Source organism: Populus euphratica, unplaced genomic scaffold (genome assembly GCF_000495115.2).
Source record: "Populus euphratica unplaced genomic scaffold, PopEup_1.0 scaffold390.1, whole genome shotgun sequence".
Taxonomy (NCBI): domain Eukaryota; kingdom Viridiplantae; phylum Streptophyta; class Magnoliopsida; order Malpighiales; family Salicaceae; genus Populus; species Populus euphratica.
Window position 1 is genome coordinate 77,216 of NW_011500283.1, and position 22,534 is coordinate 99,749.

Here is a 22,534-nt window from a genome sequence, read left to right on the forward strand (position 1 = left end):
TGCTGATTACTCTGGGAGTGAGAGTCACTTGATAAATTATGCTCCGCTTTTAAATGTTCTTCTTGTTGGAATATCATCTGTGGATTGCGTGCAGATTTTATCCTTACATGGTTTGGTGGGTTGAATTTTAACAGCAGTTCTTTACTGACTTGTGTCTGTATGTGTAATGCATGCCTTTTGCTGACTGGTGCCCCTGTATCCTTTCACACATAAAGAAAAGAAAATTTATCAAGTTCTTGAAGAATTTAATGAAGAGTTTGTCACAATGGAATATGGAGGGTTCCAATATGCGTGAAAACTAAGAAATTGTGCCTTTTTGATTCTGTGAACTAATAAATCATGGGTGGAGATCCATACGCATAGAAGAGAAAGTCAATGAAAAAAATTAACAGAAAAAAATTAAAGCAAAAGGTTAATAGAAATTAAAGTGAAGAATCAAACTGTGGAAATAAATGGAAAATTTGTGTCCTTTATGCTGTCTGTGAACTGATGTTCAACATCTATTGCCAGGTTCCACTACTTGCTGGTGCATTGATGCCCATCTGTGAGGCCTTTGGCTCTGCTGTTCCCGAGGTCTCATGGGCGCTTCCAACAGGTGAAGAACTTTCTTGTCATGCGGTTTTTTCTAATGCCTTTACACTTCTTCTGAGATTGTGGAGATTTGATCATCCACCTATTGATCATGTGATGGGAGACGTACCACCAGTGGGATCCCATCTAAGCCCTGAATACCTTTTGCTTGTAAGGAATTCCCTATTAGCATCTCCTGGAACTTCGACCAGGCGTCAACTCAGACGTAGGAGATACTCAAAAATTTTGAGTCTGTCTGTAGAACCCATATTCATGGATTCTTTCCCAAAGTTGAAACTATGGTACAGGCAGCATCTGGAATGCATTGCTTCTACCTTTTCCGGTCTTGTACATGGAACCCCTGTTCATCAGATTGTTGATGCACTCCTCAATTTAATGTTCAGAAGGATAAATAGAGGTGTTCAGCCTTCGACTTCTACGAACTCTGGAAGTAGTCTTTCATCTGGCCCTGGTGCTGAAGATGCTCAAGCTAGGCTTAAAATACCTGCATGGGATATCTTAGAAGCAACCCCATTTGCCCTTGACGCTGCTCTGACAGCCTGTGCCCATGGAAGACTCTCTCCTCGTGAACTGGCTACAGGTTTGCACAATTTGCTCAAAGTTTCCTTCATCAATTAAGTCTATATGGTTTGAGACCAGTTGGCATGCGAGGAAGAAGTTGGTGCCTTAACAGAAAATATTGGGAGGACGTCAAGAATACTGTTTTGCCATGTGATTGAGATAAATGTGAACGAACTTTATAAGTAGGAGAGTAGGTGTTACTGGAGATCTTAGAATGGTTAAAATTTAGCCCTATTCTTTTAAAAACTAACACAATACTGTAATCACTGTGTGGCTATTGGGAATCTTAGGGCAGAGGATAGTATAGAGGGATTAAAGTTTCACATTATCTTAAATCATTAATCATCAAATGATTGTATTGTTGGTTTAGACGTGAAGAGGCTTAAAGTTTAATTGTACCAAAACTTCAAAACGTAAAAACCATTTTCCCTGATAACTATATGCTCAATTCTAATCTATTTACACCTGCACCTTTTATCATAGGGCTTAAGGATCTTGCCGATTTTCTACCAGCATCTTTGGCCACCATTGTAAGCTACTTGTCAGCTGAAGTTACACGAGGCATATGGAAGCCAGCTTCTATGAATGGAACTGATTGGCCGAGCCCAGCTGTCAATTTATCCTCTGTTGAGCAGCAGATAAAGAAAATACTGGCTGCCACTGGTGTTGATGTCCCAAGCCTTTCTGTAGGTAATTCTTTATCATACAGATTACTGTTCCCTTTTTTAAGGCTATAGGGTTTTCAGTTCTTGATAAATGAAAATTTTTCATGTATGTTTTTTTGAACGCATTGCTAGAACAAACCACAACAACCTGCATTTTGAAGATCAACAGATATAGTTGTACAGTTTTAGGTTTGGAAATATTCATCCTTTTGTTAGATTTCAACTTTCAAGTCCATTCTTGTGTTAGACCTAGAGATCTTCATATCATGATGAACCAGGAAGAATGAGTATGCATGAGTTGTGTTCAAATTTTGACAAGGGAATTTAATTTCTAGAAAAACAAAATTCATTAATGAGGCTCAATACTTGTTCCTGCAGGGGGTACATCTCTGGCTACACTTCCTTTGCCATTAGCTGCCCTAGTAAGCCTCACAATTACTTATAAATTGGACAAAATGTCTGAAAGGTTCCTCACCCTGGTTGGCCCCGCCTTGAATGCCCTTGCTGCTGGTTGTCCCTGGCCATGCATGCCCATTATAACCTCTCTATGGGCCCAGAAAGTTAAGCGTTGGAGTGACTACCTTGTGTTCTCTGCTTCGCGTACTGTGTTCCACCATAACAGCGATGCTGTAGTTCAGCTTCTGAAGAGCTGCTTCGCATCCACTCTTGGTTTGAGCCCCCCTCACATTTCCAGCAATGGTGGTGTGGGTGCCCTTTTAGGTCACGGGTTTGGCTCCCACTTATCTGGTGGAATCTCTGCTGTTGCCCCGGGAATTCTTTACTTACGAGTGCATCGATCTGTCAGAGATGTCATGTTCATGACAGAAGAAATTCTCTCTCTTCTAATGCACTCTGTCAGAGATATTGCAAGTAGTGCGTGGACTAGAGGTGCAATGGAGAAATTGAAGAAAAGAAAATATGGGATGCGATATGGGAAAGTTTCTCTTGCTGCAGCAATGACACGTGTCAAGCTTGCAGCTTCACTTGGATCTTCTTTAGTGTGGATATCTGGCGGATTAAATTTGGTTCAATCTTTGATTAATGAAACTTTACCCTCTTGGTTTATATCAGTACATGGATTGGAGCAGGAAGGTGGAGACTCTGGAGGTCTGGTTGCAAGGCTAAGGGGCTATGCACTTGCTTACTTTGCGCTATTTTGTGGGACATTTGCATGGGGTGTGGACTCAGAATCAGCATCATCAAAAAAACGGCCAACAGTGCTCAAAGCTCACTTAGAATTTCTGGCAAGTGCTCTAGAGGGGAAAATATCGCTTGGTTGTGATTGGGCTACTGCATGGGCATACGCATCTGGGTTTGTGTGCTTGATGGTGGCCTGCACACCAAAATGGGTGCCTGAGGTTGATGTGGATATATTGAAGAGGGTCAGCAAGGGGCTGAGGCAATGGAATGAAGAAGAACTGGCTGTAGCGTTACTAGGACTAGGTGGAGTTGGTACAATGGGTGCAGCTGCTGAACTGGTTATTGAAATTGGCTTGTAGTTTTGTCAAAAGCATGTAGCTTGAATGCTAACTATAGCATATCTCTGTGGTCTAGTGACAGGGTGGGTTCGGTCCCCGAACAATACTTGAAGTTACTACCATCTATAGTTATCTTTGTGTAAAGTCATAGCTCATGTATAAAAATACTCCTTTTCAAACAAGAAAGTAGTCGAGTTGTAGATTCGTCATCAGGGATAGCGGCCCCATGGCAAACATTAAATTAAATTGAAGTTAAAGAAAAAACTAAAAGGCACCATTTTATGGTGCATCGTGTAAGTTTTATTGTTTTTTGGGTGTGCTCTTTTTGCGATTGATTAATCTGAAACTATACCTGATTGTTTTGTCTTGCCTTTTTTGGCTACTCACAGTAAAAGCCGACTTTCAGTTATCTTCAATTTGGAAAAACTAAGTTATTATAAAAATTTTTCTAAGGTTTGATCATCTTTTTACTTTTTTTTTTTTTTTGAAAAAATTATATTTTACATTATAAATTTTATGCTCACATTAATAATTAATATTTTTTAAAAAAAAAACCAACAAAAAAAATCTGATTATTTATAGGATTGCTTATTTAATTTTAATAATAATACTACAACTTTGTAAAAAAAATTAAAAATCTCTAAGGACTTTTATCAAACAATATGAAAGTTGAATATAATTTCTCAACTTTTATATATATATATCAACCAATAAAACTCTTACAAATAAATCAAATTCGATTCTATAAGCAAACAACCACTTTTTTACATTATTAACATTAATGATATAAAGAAAATTATTATTTGGATACAAATTAAAGTATCAATTCCACAACCTTTTTACTCTTTACTTTAAAAAAAATTATATTTTACATCATAAACTTTATATTTATGTTAACAACTAATATTTTTTTTAAAAACCCAACAAAAATAAAAACCAATTATTTATTGGATTGCTATTATTTTTTATTTAATTTTAATACTAATACTATAACTTTGCCAAAAATTACAAAAATCTTTGAGGTTTTTTATAAAAAAAAATTAAAAACCAACCACAATTTCTCAATTTTTAGATACATATCAACTATGAAACCCTTATAAATGATGATTCCATGAGCAAATAACCACTCTTTTACATTATTAACATCAATTGTATAAATGACATCATCATTGAGATATAAATCAAAGCATCAATTTCATCTAATCCCTCTACTTTGGAAAAAAATATTTTATATCATGAACTTTATATTCACATTAACAATTAACATTTTAAAAAAAACCAACAAAAAATATCCAATTGTTTATAGGATTGTTATTATTTTTTATTTAATTATAATACTAATATTACAACTTTGCTAAAAAATAAAAAATCTTTAAGGACTTTCATTAAGCAATTTAAAAGTTGACCACAATTTCTAAACTTTTACATGCATATTAACCAACGAAGCCCTTACAAATAAATGAAATTCAATTCCACGAGTAAAGAACCACTCTTTAACATTATTAACATTAATGGTATAAATGACATCATTATTGGGATATAAATCAAAGTATCAATTTCACAATCTATACCATGTTTTTACTTTCTCTACTATGAAGAAAATTGTATTTTACATTATAAATTTTATACTCACTTTAACAATTAACATTTAAAAAAAAAACAAAAAAAATTGAATATTTATAGGATTGCTATTAATTTTTATTTAATTTTAATATTAACATTACAATTTTTAAAAAAATTAAAAAAATCTTTGAGGACTTTCATTAAACAATTTGAAAGTCGACTACAATTTCTCAACCTTTACATATATATCAACCAACGAAACCTTTACAAATGAATCAAAAAACCACTCTTTGATTCCATGAGTAAAAAAACTACTCTTTGATTCCATAAGCAAAGAACCAATTTTTAACATTATTAACATCAATAGTATAAAAGGCATCATTATTGGGATATAAATTAAAGCATCAATTTAACAACCTTTATTACCTAAACTTATAAAATAATTATATAGATAAAGTAGTCTTTAGCATGTTCTTGTAGCTTATCCAACAATCTGTCAAAAAGTAAGTTCATTACAAAAGTAAATACTAATCTAAATCATTAAGATCCAATAAAGAGTACCTTCAATTCCAGTATGGGTAATTCCTTGAGATTCAAATGTTTGTTTTAAGGTTAACAATGAAATTAGCAAATTTCATATTATAAAGGATGCTACTAGACTCTTTATAGAGATTTTATCAAATGAAAGAGGCACTATGATCTTTCGAAGAGACAAAGTAAGATAAGATAAAGATGGTGGATACTTAAGTTGTACCTAAAAAGGAGACGTATTTATTCTTGAATGGAAACTAGTATTATACCATCACTAAGCAATAGACAACTATTGATGCCATTTCTTCGGAGTATGTGTTGCTATAAACCTAAGGTAAGTTTCCAGATATTGATTTACACTTTTCATCTGACCATTAATTTGAAAATAGTAAGCAAAAATTATAAGTAAGTTAACTTTTAACTTCTTGAATAACTCTTTTCAAAAAAGATTTGTGAAAACTCTATTCTTGTCAGTCACAATAGTTGCCGATAACCATGAAGCCTATAGAGGTGATCTGAGAATACTATTACAATATTTTGAGTTGTTTAAAAATGAGAAATGATAATGAAATGTCTATACTTTGTAAATCTATCTACCACTACTTAGTGTAGTATTTTTGTCTTTTGACTTAGATAAACCTTCTATGAAGTCCATTATGATATCTCTCTATGATCCTTCTAAAATTGAAAGAGGTTGTAACAACTCTGGATATATTATTTTCCCCAACTTAGTCTGTTTACAAATATCATATTCTATCACCACTTTTTCCACCATTTTCTTCCTTTTAGGTAAATAAAACACAACCTTTAGTCTTCTATATGAATTCTGGATGTCAACATGCTCCTTAATATAAGAGTTATGAGCTTCCAATTACCAAACTTTATCACATTCATTCATCTATCGAAGTTGATAGGATTTATCATGCTTAACAATATATAGATTTAATTTCTTAACAAGTATAATACTAACAATATTAGCGCAACTTCCACAATCAATAATCATATTATATACTTTGTTATTAACGTGACATCTAATATGAAAGATGTTCTTTTTTTATTGCTCTTTTACCAATTTCATTACAATATCAACCTTTAAAAATTTCTTTTCTTTAACTTAAGAATTATCACCAACACTCTCATAATTTATTGTAGTCCTAATAGTAAGCATTTTAACTTCCTTTTGCTTACAACTAGAAACTCCTTGTCTACTAATCATCTTATCAAACTTATTCATTAACACCTCCATCATAAATTCTATTATATCATGCCTTTCTTCCACAATCCTTATATTTTTTTTTGTTCAACACTTTTTGAAGATATTGTTTATACTTGAAATAAAGGTTATAACCAATAATAATAAAAAAATTCTTAACACAAATCTCACATGTTTACTCTTACAATAAAATCCACTACTGTCATGTTTCCTGTAATGTTATTAGGCTTTTCACTCTAATAGTCTTGTTACGTCTTTTACCATCTATTTTTATACATTAATTCTTAAAAATAACTTAGTAACTTATCAAACAATTATTTAAACTACACAATAATTTGTTTTATGTTTAAAGACTCAAGAATCAACAATTACTTAAACTCACCAAGAATTTCTAAGAAAATGTTTCAATTAAACCTTAATTCATGCAAGATCTAAAAATTTTCAAATTTCTTCTCTAAGAAACCTTTCAAGATTTGTGATTTTGATTTTTTTTCTTTATTTTTATAAGTGTTGAATTCCCCAAATCACAAAAATAAATACAATTTGTTGTTTTGTATGCAATTTTTTTGACAACTTTCAAAACTTTCCCTTCATAATCGATTTTCTTTTTCCTTTTTTTTTAAAAAAATTGAACACTTAACAAGATTAATCAAGATTAAGTCTTTTTTTTTTGTATTAGCCGAAACCCTAAAGAGAAAGAAACTAAGAAAAAAAAAGAAGAAAACAAACCCTAGATATAGAAAGACATAAAGAAAACCATAGAATTACTTGTAGCAATGAAAATTAAAGAGATATAACTTGAAATTGCCCGTGCTTTGATACCAAATTGATCTGGAATTGTCCCTTAAATTATTAATTTGAGGCTTTGAAGAAAGTATGCAACTTGACTTAACAAGAGCTTTGAAGAGCAAAAGTTATATGCAATTGATCATCATCACCCTACCCTTCTAATGAAATGCGAACGAGAAGTATAAATCACATTGAAGTTGATCAATCTTTTGAAGAGTGTGCAATTTCAATAAAAAACTTAGTGTGTGAATCACTCAACAATAAAAAGAGAAAAAGACATAATTTGCTGCAATGTTATACAAAAAATCATCAACTAAATTAAAATCTTTACGTATAAGTATTTTTATATGTAAATTCTAAAACTAATGGGTCAGACATGTACTCTGACACGACTAAAAGATTGATGTCTTCTCCCAAGTGCAGGAGTGTCGAAGTAATAAATAACCCGGCAAGACCGGGGTCGAACCACAGGGAGGTTATTTGTACAAATTATAAATAACAATAATACAACAACAATAACAACAACAACAACAATAATAATAATAACAATAATAATAATAATAATAATAATAATAATAATAATAATACTAATAATAATAATAATAATAATAGTAGTAGTAGTAGTAGTAGTAGTAATAATAATAATAATAATAAAGAAAGAGAAGAAGAAGATGATGATGAGAACTTGGAGATGGAAAAGTAATGTAAGGATTAAACAATAATAATAACAAATGTCAAGGTTAGAGGTTCCACTAATGGTATATCAAACAAGTATAGTATAAACTCTTATTATTGAATTGGAAACCACACACAAAGGAGGTTCCAATCAGATTATATATTGTTAACATGATTACATTAGTCATCTTATTCAATTAATGCTAATTCTTGTAAATTTCGTCAAGCATTCATGATTATAACTTATGTTAACAACAAATCAAGTTCCTTTCATAGCTCAGGTGTCGGTTATACCATACATTATGGGCTATGAAAGTGCCAAGCATTTGTTGTACCAAGTGTTATACAACATAAATCAAGATTAGTCATTTAACAAGCAAAGTATTAAAGAGTGAACAAGATAACAAATATAAAACATGTTAGTATCAAACATTAAAGTCCATATTAAGTTTACACTATACTTATTCTTACACCATTAGTGTAACCTTTTCACCTTGACATAATTAACTTAGCTAGACATAATGAAATAAAGAAAAATAGATAAACAAAATAAGAACATAAAAGTTAACTAAGTAAAGGAAAGGAAATGAAAGGCATAAACTTAATATTAATGAAAACAAAGCATAAAAAATACAAAGAGAGAAAGGAAGAGCATGATCTTGATCTGGAAACCAAGATGCCTAAATGCATGGCAAATGTCTCCTTTTATAGGCCAAAATTGGGAACTATTGATTTGATGACTAATTGATAAGTGGGTGGCCAACTTTTGACTTGGTGACAATCCTTATCTTCTCTTGTCTGCCCAAAACGTCATTGATAACGTCAAAACTGGAGCCAGTTGCAAACATGAAAGTTGTAGGAAATTGTCTCAGATTTCGTGTGTAAAAAATTCAGCTCATTTGGACTTCTAGAACTCCAGATATGGCCAAAATACCGAACAGTACTCGGGCTGGAAGACAGATTCGGGCTTCTTTGTTGTTGCTACAATTTGGACTTGATAATGGCCTTTTTAGATCTTGGGCTCCATATGAAAGTTGTAGGCCTATGTCTTACCTTTCCATCCATATAAATTGGACCTAAATCTGAGATCTGTAGCTCCAGATATAACCCAATTACCGAACAGTGTTCCGGTTTGGATTGCACCGACATCTCTTCTCTAAGTTTGACCATCTCTTTATCCATGCAATTTAAGTTCTTCAAGTCATCAATCAATCCTTTCATTTATGTGATAGACCTGCATTAAAAATAGACATTTACCACAAATTATAGGTATCTTATCTTATTAGATACATTATTATAAAACATATTTTAGTTAAGGAGTTATTGATACTTCAAGTGCAAAATGATGATATAAAACCACGATAAAAACGCACTTTTAAGTACTAATCATACTCATTTTAAATAAAACCCAAACTAATTAAAATAAGATTTAAAATAATAATAAAAAATAGTCTAAGATTATTTTCCACCCTTTGCCACATATGATGGTGAAAAATACTTATAGAAATAATTGTTGAAGAATCCTTGATAAAGAAAACATGATGCCTTATAAAATAGGAATTAATTTTTTACCAATAAATTCTTTTTATTTGATATGAAATTCTTGTAAAATAAGTAAGTTAAAAGCTGCCACACAAGTTCTCAATAGCATTAAGGATTTCTTGTAATGAATGAAATCCATAGCTCTTAAGAAAATAATATTTTTTCTATTTTTGTATTTTGCTGGTAGATTCTAAGCTAACTTCAAACAAGTTGGTTTTTTTCTTTCTGGATGAATTAGCTGGTTTAGCATATATCATTGTAAAGATAAAAATATCTAGTTTCTAACCTAATTGGAATCACATCCAAAAATTCTATTGTAACTTCAAATATGACTTAAAAAGTAGATAAGATCCAAATTGATAAATTTGAACCTTTTTAATTCAAGTTTATTGGATTAACCCTTCTTTTCGTGAATTAGCTATCCTTTTATACTTTATAATAAACCCAATTGATACTCCTAATAAATTATTTAATGTTGTAGCTAGGATTGCATCAATATGTTTGACATTAATAAAAACAAGGCTACCTAACCAATTAGTTACAAGCCATGGTCACTAACAATATATTAACATGTGATGGATGATTTATCGATTAAGTGCACATTAGGGGTGATTATTTTCGGTTCGGTTTGATTTTTACCTGAAAAAACAGCCAAACAGGAAAAAAAAAAGAGACCCCAAACCGAATTAGAACCGGCACAAACCAACAAGTTCCAGTTCGATTTCGGTCTAGTTTTTTGGATAAAAAACCAGACAAACCTATAGGCTTATTTTGGCTTTTTAATAGGCTTTGTAATGGGCTTCTAATAGATTTATATTGGGCTTATAATTAATATTGATATTGTCTCATTTTCTTTGAAGATTCAAAATATATTTAATTTTTTTACCCCTAAATATTCAATTGTATTAAATTATTATTGTCAATTTTATGTTTATTAAATTTTTTGGCCAATGAAAATTCATTTATATGAAATTATTAATGTCAATCTAGTGTTCAATATATTTTTTAACTTACTAATATTTTTCTACTTTCAAAAGGTTTAAATAAATAACACACACTTACAATTACATATCAACAAGTTAAAATTCAAATTACAAACCATTGCCTTTAAAGGGCTTAATGAAAAAACAACAAATAACATTATCATAAAACACTCTAAGCCTCAAAAAATAAATCTTCATGTGCACATCGTCTCAATAAAAAAGCACTTCAAGAGCTTTGCATTTTGATTCCTGAAATTCATAATCTCGAATTATAACATGATAAATTAAATTAGAAGATATAAAAATAAAAAAAAGATATTTATACCATATATTTTCAATAAATGCATCACAATTTGTGAACTAATTATCATCCGTTGCTAAATGCAACTTTCCACAAAATTCTATAAAATAAAATATTAAACATGTTATAATAAAAATGTGTTAATTAATAAATCATAAAATAAAAGATGTAAGTTTTTAAGAAACATTACCTAATTCAAGGTTTTCGTAGGTTTCAAAATCATTTATCAAGGTTGTATTATCAGTTGGAATTGGATTATGATGCAACCAATTTTGACAACAAATAAGTGCTTGAACGCTACTGGAGATAGAGAAATTCAAAATTGGTCGAGTATACGACCACCTGTGCTAAAGGCTGATTTGGAAGCCACTATGGATATAGGAATAACTAGAACATGTCGTGCAACTTTTGAAAGTATCTTATATTTTAAAGCATTAATCTTCCACCAACCCAAAATATCTAATTTATCATCATTAGGATCTTCACAACCATCAACCAAATACCTCTCAACCTCATTTCTATTTTCCACACTATCTTCCTCCAGTAAGTACCTTTTGAACCGAGCTAAAGTGTTAACATATATCTCCATGTCATCAATAGCATCATTAACATCTTGTGTATGCCTATTATCATCCACTACTTCATCGGCTTTAAAATAAAACTCATACAAGCTCACCAAATTATCTCTCATTTTTTTTGTTAGCAATTGTGCTTTGTCATAATCATACAACTTACCAAAACAAAATTTCACATACTTTAACTTAAGACATGGATCCAAAACATTAGCCACATACAATAAAAAATTCTGATTTGCTTTACAACCCCAATACTTCTGAAACTTACTCATCATGTTCATTGCCATTCTACTCAAAAGATTATCTCTACTTTATCACAATTGCAACAAGTTTGCATGCATGTAAATCAATTCATTGAAGAAAGAATTTGATGTAACATGCAATGAGCCAAAAAATTTCAATGTAACCATGTAAAAGATCTTTAAAAACTTCAGCAAAGTTCTAGCAGTTTCCTAATCCTCCAAACAAGGTGGCCCTATGTTTTTTTTTTCTTTGAATCAACCTCCAAAAAGTAACTCACATATCTAGGTTCACTTTGACCTAATGATTAGTACTTAAAAGTGCATTTTCATCATGGTTTTATATCATTATTTTGCACTTGAAGTATCAATAACTCCTTAACTAAAGCATGTTTTATAATAATATATTTAATAATATAAGATACCTTTAATTTATGGTAAATGTTCATTTTAAATGCAGGCCTATCACATAAATGAAAGGATTGATTGATGACTTTAAGAATTGAAATTGAACGGACAAAGAGATGGCTAAACTTAGAAAGGAGATGCTGGTGTAATCCAAACCAGAACACTGTTCGGTAATTGGGTCATATCTGGAGTTATAGTTCTCCGATTTAAGTCCAATTTATATGGATGGAAAGGTAAGACATAGGTCTACAACTTTCATATAGAGCCCAAGATCTAAAAAGGCCATTTTCAAGTCCAAATTGTAGCAACAACAAAGAAGCTCGAATCTATCTTCTAGCCCGAGCACTGTTCAGTATTACACAAGAAAGTTGAGATAATTTCCTACAACTTTGATGTTTGCAAGTGGCTCCAATTTTGACGTTATCAATGATGTTTTGGGCAGAGAAGAGAAGATAAAGATTATCACCAAGTCAAGAGTTGGTCACCCACTCATCAATTAGTCAGCAAATCAATCATCAATTAGTCATCAAATCAATAGTTCCCAATTTTGGCCTATAAAATGAGGCATTTACCATGCATTTAGGCATCTTGGTCTCCAGATCAAGATCATGCTCTTGCTTTCTTTCTTTGTATTTTTTATAATGTTTATGCTTTGCTTTCATTAATATCAAGTTTATGCCTTTCATTTCCTTTCCTTTACTTAGTTAACTCTTATCTTATTTATGTTTTTATTTTGTTTATTTATTTTTTCTTTCATTATGTCTAGCTAAGTTTATTATGTCAAGGTGAAAAGGTTACACTAATGGTGTAAGAATAAGTATAGTGTAAACTTAATATGGATTTTAATGTTTGATACTAACATGTTTTGTATTTGTTATCTTGTTCACTCTTTAATACTTTACTTGTTAAATGACTAATCTTGATTTATGTTGTATAACACTTGGTACAACAAATGCTTGGCACTTTCATAGCCCATATTGTATAGTATAACCGACACCTGAGCTATGAAAGGAACTTGATTTGTTGTTAATATAAGTTATAATCATGAATGGCTGACGAGATTTACAAGTATTAGCATTAATTGAATAAGATGACTAATGTAATCATGTTAACAATCTATAATCTAATTAGAACCTCCTTTGTGTGTGGTTTCCAATTAACTAATAAGAGTTTATACTATACTTGTTTGACATACCATTAGTGGATCCTCTAACCTTGACATTTATTGTTACCGTTGTTAAATCTTTATGTTAATATTCCATCTCAAAGTTCTCATCTTCTTCTTCTTCTTTTTCTTTTTGTTTATTATTATTATTACTACTACTACTACTACTACTACTATTATTAGTACTATTATTTTATTATTATTGTTATTGTTGTTGTTGTTATTGTTGTTGTATTATTGTTATTTATAATTTGTACAATTAACCTCCCTGTGATTCGACCCCGGTCTTGTCGGGTTATTTATTACTTCGACACTTCTGCACTTAGGAGAAGACATCAATCTTTTAGTCGTGTCACCTAACCTTACAAACACCTTTTCAAAATTTTCAGCAGCTTCTAACATAAGATAAGTTGAATTCTATTGAGTTGCAACATCGAAACACAATGATTTCTGCACACTTCTTAAATGCAAGTAGCCTAGAGGGTGAAGATCTCACAAACCTAATTATATTTTGAATCTTAACAACCGAAACATTCATCTCTTTCAAACCATCACATACAATAAGGTTTATAATATGTGCACAACATCTAACATGCAAATGTTCATTTGACAATATATTAGTTGGCCAATCTTTCATCACATTATTTAAATATGAAATAGTAACACTATTAGAGCTTGTATTGTCTATTGTAATAGTTAAAAGTTTATCAATCCCTTAATCTAACAAACAATTCTCAATAACTTGACTAATTGTTTCATCCATATGATTGGAAACTTGACAAAAATTCAGAATTCTTTTATGCAAATTCCATTCATTATCAATCCAATGAGCCGTTAATGACAAATAGTTAATGTTATGGATTGATGTCCATGTATCTGTTGTGAAGCATAATCATTGACCCTTAAGAGCTCTATTTAATCTTTCCTCTCTTTAACATAAAGTTTCAAACAATCTCTCATAACAGTAAAACGAGAAGAAATGTTAAATCTAGGCTGTAAGGTCCTAAAAAATAATCTAAATCCCTTACCCTCCACAAAATTAAAAGGCAACTCATCAATTATAACCATTTTTACTAGTGCCTTTCTGTATTCATTATAATCATAACCTATTGCCTTAAGAGTTCCCACACTTCGATCTCCTAATTCACCCCCTATCTTATGAGGTTCTGATACCAATTTTTTTTGCTTCTTATCAACCACAAAAGGAAACTTTTTGCACACTTTCAAATGACTCCATATATTACTTGTCCCATTAATAATAGTATGACATGCATAATCCTTTCCACGATAATTACATTCAGCTCTAGGGGTTGTAGGATCACTATCAAGTTTTGTAAAATGATCCTAAATTTGTGACTTTTTTTTTATCAACATTTCTTTTTCTAGATGCAAGGACTTGAAGTTGTTTACCTTTATTTTATGTGGTGGATCCTGCAATAGTTGATGTTGGGTTGGTGTTTGAAGCTGAGGCATTAGTTGATGTTGGGGTAGTGCTAGTGGATGAAGAATTTTGATTTTGAAGGTTTTCCATTTGTAATTACCAAATGCAAATATGTTCATTATCACTTGCACAATTCTTTTCAGCATTTAATAAACATAAAATTTAAAATTTGTTTAAAAATTAAAATGAAACAAATATTACAAAAGTAACATGTCAAAACAAGCTTAGAAAATGTGTCAAAACAAGCTTAGAAAATCTATCAATGGAGGAAAAATAATTACAGAAGTAACAGAACAATGAATACAAAAATAACATGATTTTAATGAATACAAAATTCCAATCAAGATCATCCAAAATAGAATAATGAATACATTTTACAGAATAACAAAACAAAACCAAATAAAAAAAAACCCATCAAAACAAAACTAGTTTGCATAATCAAGTCAAATAGTCAATCAACACATGCTTATAAACATGATTTTAATCAAATTACTTGGTGTGACCTTATAAATCAACCAACACAGCAACAAAATTAACAATTTGTCTGTTTTTAGTAATTAACCAACAAAGCAACAAAATCAACACAGTAACAGGCTACAAACATGATTTTAATCAAATTACTTGGTGTGACCTTATAAATCAACCAACACAGCAACAAAATTAACAATTCGTCTGTTTTTAGTAATCAACCAACAAAGCAACAAAATCAACACAGCAACAGGCTACAAGGCTACAACAATAGAATCAACACAGCAACAGGCTACAACAATAGAATCAACACAACAACAACAACAACAGAATCAACACAAGTTTATAGTAACAGATATTGAAATTACATTTACAAAACAACAAAATAAACTGCAAAATTACATGTAAGATTCTGAAATTACATGTACAAGACAGCTCTAATCCTAAACTGCAAACAATTATAAGAAGTAAGAACAATAATTTTGATTAAAAAAATCATAATCCTAAACTGTAAACAATTGTAAGAAGTAAGAACAACAATTTTGATTAAAAATAATCATAATCCTAAACTGTTAAATCCCTTCTATTTAAACAAAGAAAAAAAATTCGCTTTAATCACCCAAATAGCTCTAAATTCTAATTTAAACCTAAACCAAAATTCATTACCTAACAAAATTGATTATAAATAACAATAAACTTAACTGTATAACTTAATTAGAAAGGAGAAAAAAATTAAAACTCACTGGTTTTGAGAGGCTGAGGTAATCAGGAAATGTCGGTTTGATAGAAACACCGAGTCACTGATAGTGTTGATCTAGTGGAGACTGAGGAAGAAACGTATAAACAATAAGCTTAACTGTATTAAAAATAACAATAACCTTAATTGAATTAATTAATTAGAAATGAGAAAACAAATTAACACTCACTGGTTTTGAGAGGTTGAGGAAACGTTGGTCTGATAGAAACACAAACTATTTTGGTCGAGTTGAGACTGAGAAAACATCGATGATCGATCTGTGTTTATATTTTCTTAGTCTAAGGAGAGTGGAGAGGGAGAGGCGAAGAGGCGAAAGGGGACGGGTTGCGGGTGCTTTGGTACGGAGGCGGCCTTAGCAGAGGCCGGAGAGGACGGGGGGTGAGGGGGACGACGGGTGGCTCTGAGTAGTTAGAGGAGAGATTGTTTGAAAATTGAAATTGAAATGTTTAGGGTTAGAGTTAGTAGAGAGTAAACCAAAAAAAAGAGAGGGGCGCGGTGTAACTTTTTCTATTTATACTAGCCTAGGGACCTTTTTCTGAAACGGTCCGATCAAACCGGTTTCTGCACTACAAAACCGAAAACCAAACTGAACCGGGGTTTTTTCTGTATAATCTAATCGGTTTAATCGGTTTTATTTTTTGGTTTGGTTTTTATGGTTAATTTTTTGTTGGTTTTATCGGTTTACTCGGTTTATTGGTTTTTTTGAAAACCCCTAGTGACATAATTGTTCTGTTTCGAAAAAATTACATTGAAACGGCCAGCTTTCTCTTTCCATCGGCCTGCAGGGCCACTAGGGCCACCACAAGAAGCTGATGATATTCTCTTGAGGGTAGATTTTGTAAGAGAGGTTGATGCTTTACTCCAAGAGGTTCGGCAAGAACACAGTGGAGAACAGAATGTAGGGGGGCTTGATCCTGAATCCGTCACAAGACAACTGAAACAACCGGAGAAGCAACGAACAATAACACAAAGTAGAAGCTAAGCTAGACCTGGCCATTAATTTTAAAATGGTAGCCATATATGTGGTTGTTTGGTTGTTTTCTGAAAAAGTTAAGGGAAAAGCAAAACAACCATACCTGCATGTTCGATATTGTCTACATCTGAAAAAGTTATGTTTCTGTGATAAAGAGCTCCATAATCAAAGAACTAGAGCAGAACTTGTATTCATAGTTGTTCCGTTTGAACTACATGAAAATTTGTTTACGGAACCTTGTGTATGCTGCATACATGTCATTTGGAGTGTAATATACACGTTAGGGATTCTTTTTGAGAGTGGAAGCTTCACCTTCCCCTTCAATCAAGATTTGAATCAATTGGCCTGCAAAACATCGGACATGCTCCTAGCTTCTTGGCTTCACTGTTTTTAATAAGAGAAATGGTGAGTGCTAATGGACTTGCTGGACATGCAGTTGTTGCTTGAGGGTTGTCCTGATTAGACTTACTATAGAAAATGTAAAAGGAATTACAGATAATAAATTCATTGAAAGAAACGAAAGTATGCACTCGCAGTATTGGAAAAACATCCTTATTTCCCGCATTACAATTCCATATATAATTAATCTACAACAAAAGAGTTCTGATCCTATATTTGCAAATGCTTGAGTGTTGAAGAAAATGAGTGTGACGGTCTCAACCATCATGGATGTTGGCTTCAAGCAGTATGCAGCTGTGAGATTTCATTTCATAAGGCTGCCGAATGACAGGCTCACTATCATTTGAGAAGAACCCTGGGAATGGAAGAGCTGTATCAACCAAGCGATGCCATGCCATCCCTTCAGGGACTTGGGGTAGAGTGACACTCTCTGAGCGTCCCGCTGCATTGAAAGCAATGAACATGTCACCCTCTACATGGGAAGATTCAGAACTCAATCCACTCCCTGGTTTGTCAACCTTCAGTGTCATGGCGAGGAACTTGCAGGATGGATCTTCCCATCTTGGGGGATTCTGGTCACTTCCATGCCAGTCAATATTTTCTTCCTTCAAAAAGTCTCTCTTCTGAAGGAGGTCACTTCGCCTCATTCTCAAGGAACTCAAAAATGAGATGAACTGTGTGGTTTGGATACCAAAACCTGTTGACAGCGCATTCCAATCAAAAGGTTTTCTGCTACCATATGAAGTGGAACCCCCAGAAGATTGGCCACACTCATCTCCCATGTTAAGAACTGGAACACCAAGTGAAACAAACAAAACAAAGAGATAGTTACGGATTTGTTTCAGTCGTCTTTCAAGGATAGTGGTTTTGTTTGTGGGTCCTTCTTCTCCACAATTCCAGCTTAATTCTGAAGCTAACTCATCGCCACTGAAGCTGACTAAGTCCACAAGAGGAAGTCCAAAGTTCCTGGTGATAAAATTGAAAGAGAAGGCTGGGCCTCGTCCGCTAGAAAAGATGTCCCCACTCCCACAAAGCCGTGTTGCAAGGTCACTAAGAAGACCCTCACCCCTCAAAAAATTTCTTACATCGTAACAAAATTTTGTATTCATTTCAGCCCATTTCTTCCAATGAGGAAAGGCAGTTTCCTTTGCCTCCAGTTCTTTGGGATCCCAACAATCTGCAATGATCTTTGTCTTTGAGAACAATGGATCAAAGGCTATTGCTTCAACAACAGGGGGACGAGACAAATATTCACCACCAAACGACCTCAACAGAGATGAAGCATTTATGAAACAGAAACCATCTAAGTGAAACTCAGTAACCCAGTGCTGAAGACTATCCAGAATCACCCTTTGGACGATAGGATGATTACAATTCAAAGCATTTTGTGCGTCCAAACCTGTAGTAATGCTGGTGCAATAGTAGGATGAGTCATCAATTCCTTGTAATGCTCCAGCCTCGGCAGTATGGGTGAAAACAACTTCCATCAAAACTTCTATCCCATTGGCATGCAATTTCTTTACCATCTCTTTCATCGAGCTAATGGCAGCCACAGAGCCATTAGAAGGACCATAGACGTTTGATGGTGAAAAGAAATGACGTGGAAAATATGGCCCCTTCTGCTCATCAAACGGAAATATTGACTCTAATAGGACTGCATTGACACCAAGATTCTTAAAATGACTTAACTTCTCAGTCAAACCAGCAAAGGTCCCGGCAGCATCACTGGATATCTGGCTAGAGTTGTCTTTTGTAAAACGCATCACATTCACCCGATAAACAACTAGTTTTTCCATTGCCAAGTTAGGAGGAACATCATCACTCCAATCAAAAACAGGTTCACTGCATAATCGTCCCAGATACTCAGGCAGAAGGCCAGATACATTATCTGCGACGGAATTAATGATAATTTTAGAATATGGATCCAAAAGAACACGGCCAGCATCAAATTTATCTGCGTCACTCGGAAGCGCAGCTCCTTTACATCGATAACCATAGCTCAGAAAAGTCCATGCAGCTTCCAGTGAGGCATGCCAAATATCACCTGATCGATTAACATATGGATCTAGATCAAGCTCTAAGGCAGGCTTGCCTGATGTACTATCATCATACAAACATAGAACGCAACCCGCCGCATTCCTTGAAAAAAACGCAAAATTCGTGGAACCATCAGTAGAAAAGGAAAGACCAAGTGGAGCTGGATAACCAGGATTAAATCCAATAGGAACACAAAAATTAGACTTGTTATGATTCCTGATTTCCACACCACTTGATGTAGGTTTGAGAAAAAATGAGAGGTAGAAGGGGGTTTGTTTAGCTTCAAACTCCAACTCAATAGCAAATCTAGCAAAAGAATTCTGTAAGAGCGGAGTCTCTATGGTCCTGGCATGAGAGGATGAGTCAAGAGGCATGAAACATGACGAATCAGACGTGTATATGCCCCAGATAAGCATTAGACTAATATTATCACTAGCACCCAATTCCAAGGATGAAACTTCAACATAAACTGCATACTTCCCGTTTATCTTCCCAATAGAAATTTTGACATGACCACCAATTTCCGTCCGAAATCGATACGTCGAAACTTCCTTTAGTTGGTCAACTAATGGATTGCTTGAAGTAAACATCATCTGTTCAGTTGGCTGGGCAGCAACTCTTGATGTAGCAAACAACAATCTCGAATCGTTACCAACATCCATCCTCCCAAACCGCTTTGTGGGTCTGGATTTTTTAGTTTTACAGACATAATGAATCGATTTAGATGATTCTACGGATCCACGGTTACAGAAGCATAATTGGGTTATTGCAAGTAAGGGAGAAAGAGTAGTCATATCTCCTCCAAAACCCAAAAACCCTTGCTTTCGTACTGATAGTAAACTAACCCAAATTAACAAAAAGGAAGAATAACAAAAGAGATGCATCCCATGATCAAATATCTTATTTAAGATCAGATAATAACTATGATTTGAGTGAGGGAAAAAAGAGAATACAATGTCTGTAAAGCCGATTCAGAAACAAGTTGAAGCCCATAAATAGAAAAGGAATAAGAACTTACATTAATCTGTGAATGATTATTGATTGAAATGAGATCAGAGAACAAACGAGAGAGTGAGAGAGTGTCCGAGTCACTAATAAGGGTGGAGTGAAGTGAAGGCGTGTTCAATGATGACAGAGATATCTGTCTCTGGTTTGGATGGATTTTTTATTTTATACTCTTTTTTTTTTTTTTGTTCTATCTGTTGCATTTGCAAATTTTAAGGACAGCAAAGCTCATCGATTCAAAATGCTACCTTTATTTATTTATTATTTTTATAACTCAAAATGCTTGCTTTGTTTTTTATTTTATGAGTGATACAATGAATTTTTTTAATTTTTTTACATAAATCTTTAGATTCGAATTGAGGTTTATTGTCCTGATATTTCATTCTATTTTTTTAATATTTAATTAAATATTATGCGTGATATATGTGTGTATGTATATTATTTTTTTGATTTAGTCATTTTAAAATAGTTCCACTAATTATAATTATACTTGTATGATTTGTATGATTGATGGATTTTGTTAAGTTCAATTTCAAGATAATATATTTTTATATTTTGCATGGACATTCATATAAAGACTTTTTGGTTTTAATTTTTTAAATAATCTTGTTTGTCTAAGATTTTTACATATCTAATTATTATATTTTAACTTAGTTACAATAATTTTATTATGATTTTTACTTTTTCTTATTTCAATATCATTTATATATTTACAATTTTTTTTCAACTCTTCTTTTCAAATATTATATTACAATTTGATAGGTTAAAAATGATTTACAATATTATTAACATTCAAGTTCTTTGTAATTTAATATGGTATATATTGTGATATGAATTAAGTTATGTTAAATTTTGCGTTAAAATACATATTGACTAATTTTGTAAGATTAGAAATATCTCTTAAAGCATATATCTAATTGAGTTGAAACTGTACATAGAGATATTATATGATATCTCATATTGAAAGCGAGTGTCTAGAGTTAGAGCCTTATTAGTGGCGCTAGTTGTTAACATGTTGTACATGTTATCGGGTGTTAAGTTTAAAAGTGAGCTCGTGTCACCAAGAACCAAATTGTGAGGGTGGTAAGGTTCAAAATGAACAATATATAGCATATTGAACTGACTGTTACATTTGGTATCAGAGCCGATCTCATTGGCTATTTGGTTGTGCCGACGAGGTCGTTAGGCTCCTTAAAGGGAATGAATTGTAATACCCCACATCAGCAGGTGAGGTACGCGTTTTGGAGTGTTAAGTTTAGAAGTGAGCTTGTGTCATTAGAAACAAAACCTTGAGGGTGATAAGACCCAAAACGAATAATATATGACAGGTTGGGCCAGACTGTTACATTTGGTATTAAAACAGACCTCAATGGTTATCTGGTTGTGCTGACAGGGTCGTCGAGCTCTTTAAGGTGGATTATAATATCCCACATTGATGGGTGATGGGGGTGGTAGCTAGCCTTATTAAGAGTACTGGTTGCCAACTTGTCATATGCGTTTTGAAGCATCAAGCTCAGAAGTGAGCTTGTGTCACCAGGAACAAAACTGCAAGAACGATAAGATCTCAAGCAGACAAAATATGGTAGGTTGGGCCGGACTATTACATATTATATATATATAACTATATTGTGGTAGAATTTTAGGTCAATTGAAGTTTGAGAATATATTATTTAAATTAGTTGAAGTTACTATTACTATTTGAATAGATTCATCGACAAAGTAGTTTTACTTGACTATTTTTGGCTCAATTAGTCCAAACATGTAATAAGTTAATTTTAGACAAAAAAAAAAATGAAGATTAAATTAGGCTTATTTTGACCCTAAACTTATATGTGGACTTGGATTACAAGGATTCCTAATATGGTTTGAATTCATTAAAGAATTGGATTTTATTTTTTCATGGGATATGTGTGGTGGTTATGAGCTCTATAAATAGTTGTCTTTTATTTCATTTTGTTCTCTTTAAGTTTCAATAGTTTAGATAGAATTTTAACACTTAATTCTCCATTTATGTTTTTGGGTTTGATTAGTTAGTTAAGATTCAAAGTTTATTTGAACTTAATTATTAATTAGTTTTCAGTTATAGTCGAAGGCTTTTTGAGCCCAAATTTATTAGTATAAGGTTTTGATTAGTTTTATAAATGCACTAATTTAGCTCATAGTAGCAAATCCATT

The 22,534-nt window shown here is 32.6% G+C and overlaps 2 protein-coding genes and 1 long non-coding RNA gene across 4 annotated transcripts in view; 1 reads left to right on the forward strand and 2 right to left on the reverse strand.

Moving 5' to 3' along the window:
* LOC105113175 (mediator of RNA polymerase II transcription subunit 33B-like) overlaps window positions 1-3,600 on the forward strand; it is a 10,810-nt gene extending 7,210 nt beyond the window's left edge. The window contains exons 9-12 of one of the 2 annotated variants that reach the window (XM_011009235.1): window positions 1-115; window positions 511-1,171; window positions 1,636-1,842; window positions 2,196-3,600. In XM_011009235.1, coding sequence (XP_011007537.1) covers window positions 1-115; window positions 511-1,171; window positions 1,636-1,842; window positions 2,196-3,316 — 2,104 coding nt within the window. In that variant the 3' untranslated portion in view covers window positions 3,317-3,600. The remainder of the gene's footprint in view (window positions 116-510; window positions 1,172-1,635; window positions 1,843-2,195) is intronic. The other variant, XM_011009234.1, reaches the window with a different exon arrangement.
* Window positions 3,601-10,687: 7,087 nt separating this feature from the next.
* Window positions 10,688-11,181, reverse strand: LOC105113176 (uncharacterized). The gene is made up of 3 exons (XR_839894.1): window positions 11,083-11,181; window positions 10,917-10,992; window positions 10,688-10,840 (listed from the first exon to the last, which is right to left on the reverse strand). It is a non-coding gene; the product is annotated as an uncharacterized LOC105113176 (long non-coding RNA).
* A 6,178-nt stretch (window positions 11,182-17,359) lies between these two features.
* On the reverse strand, window positions 17,360-20,527 carry DBE1 (debranching enzyme 1). The gene is made up of 2 exons (XM_011009236.1): window positions 20,373-20,527; window positions 17,360-20,180 (listed from the first exon to the last, which is right to left on the reverse strand). Exon 2 carries the CDS (start codon window positions 20,146-20,148, stop codon window positions 17,575-17,577), a length of 2,574 nt encoding a protein of 857 aa, XP_011007538.1. The 5' UTR covers window positions 20,149-20,180; window positions 20,373-20,527; the 3' UTR covers window positions 17,360-17,574.
* Window positions 20,528-22,534: the final 2,007 nt, after the last annotated feature.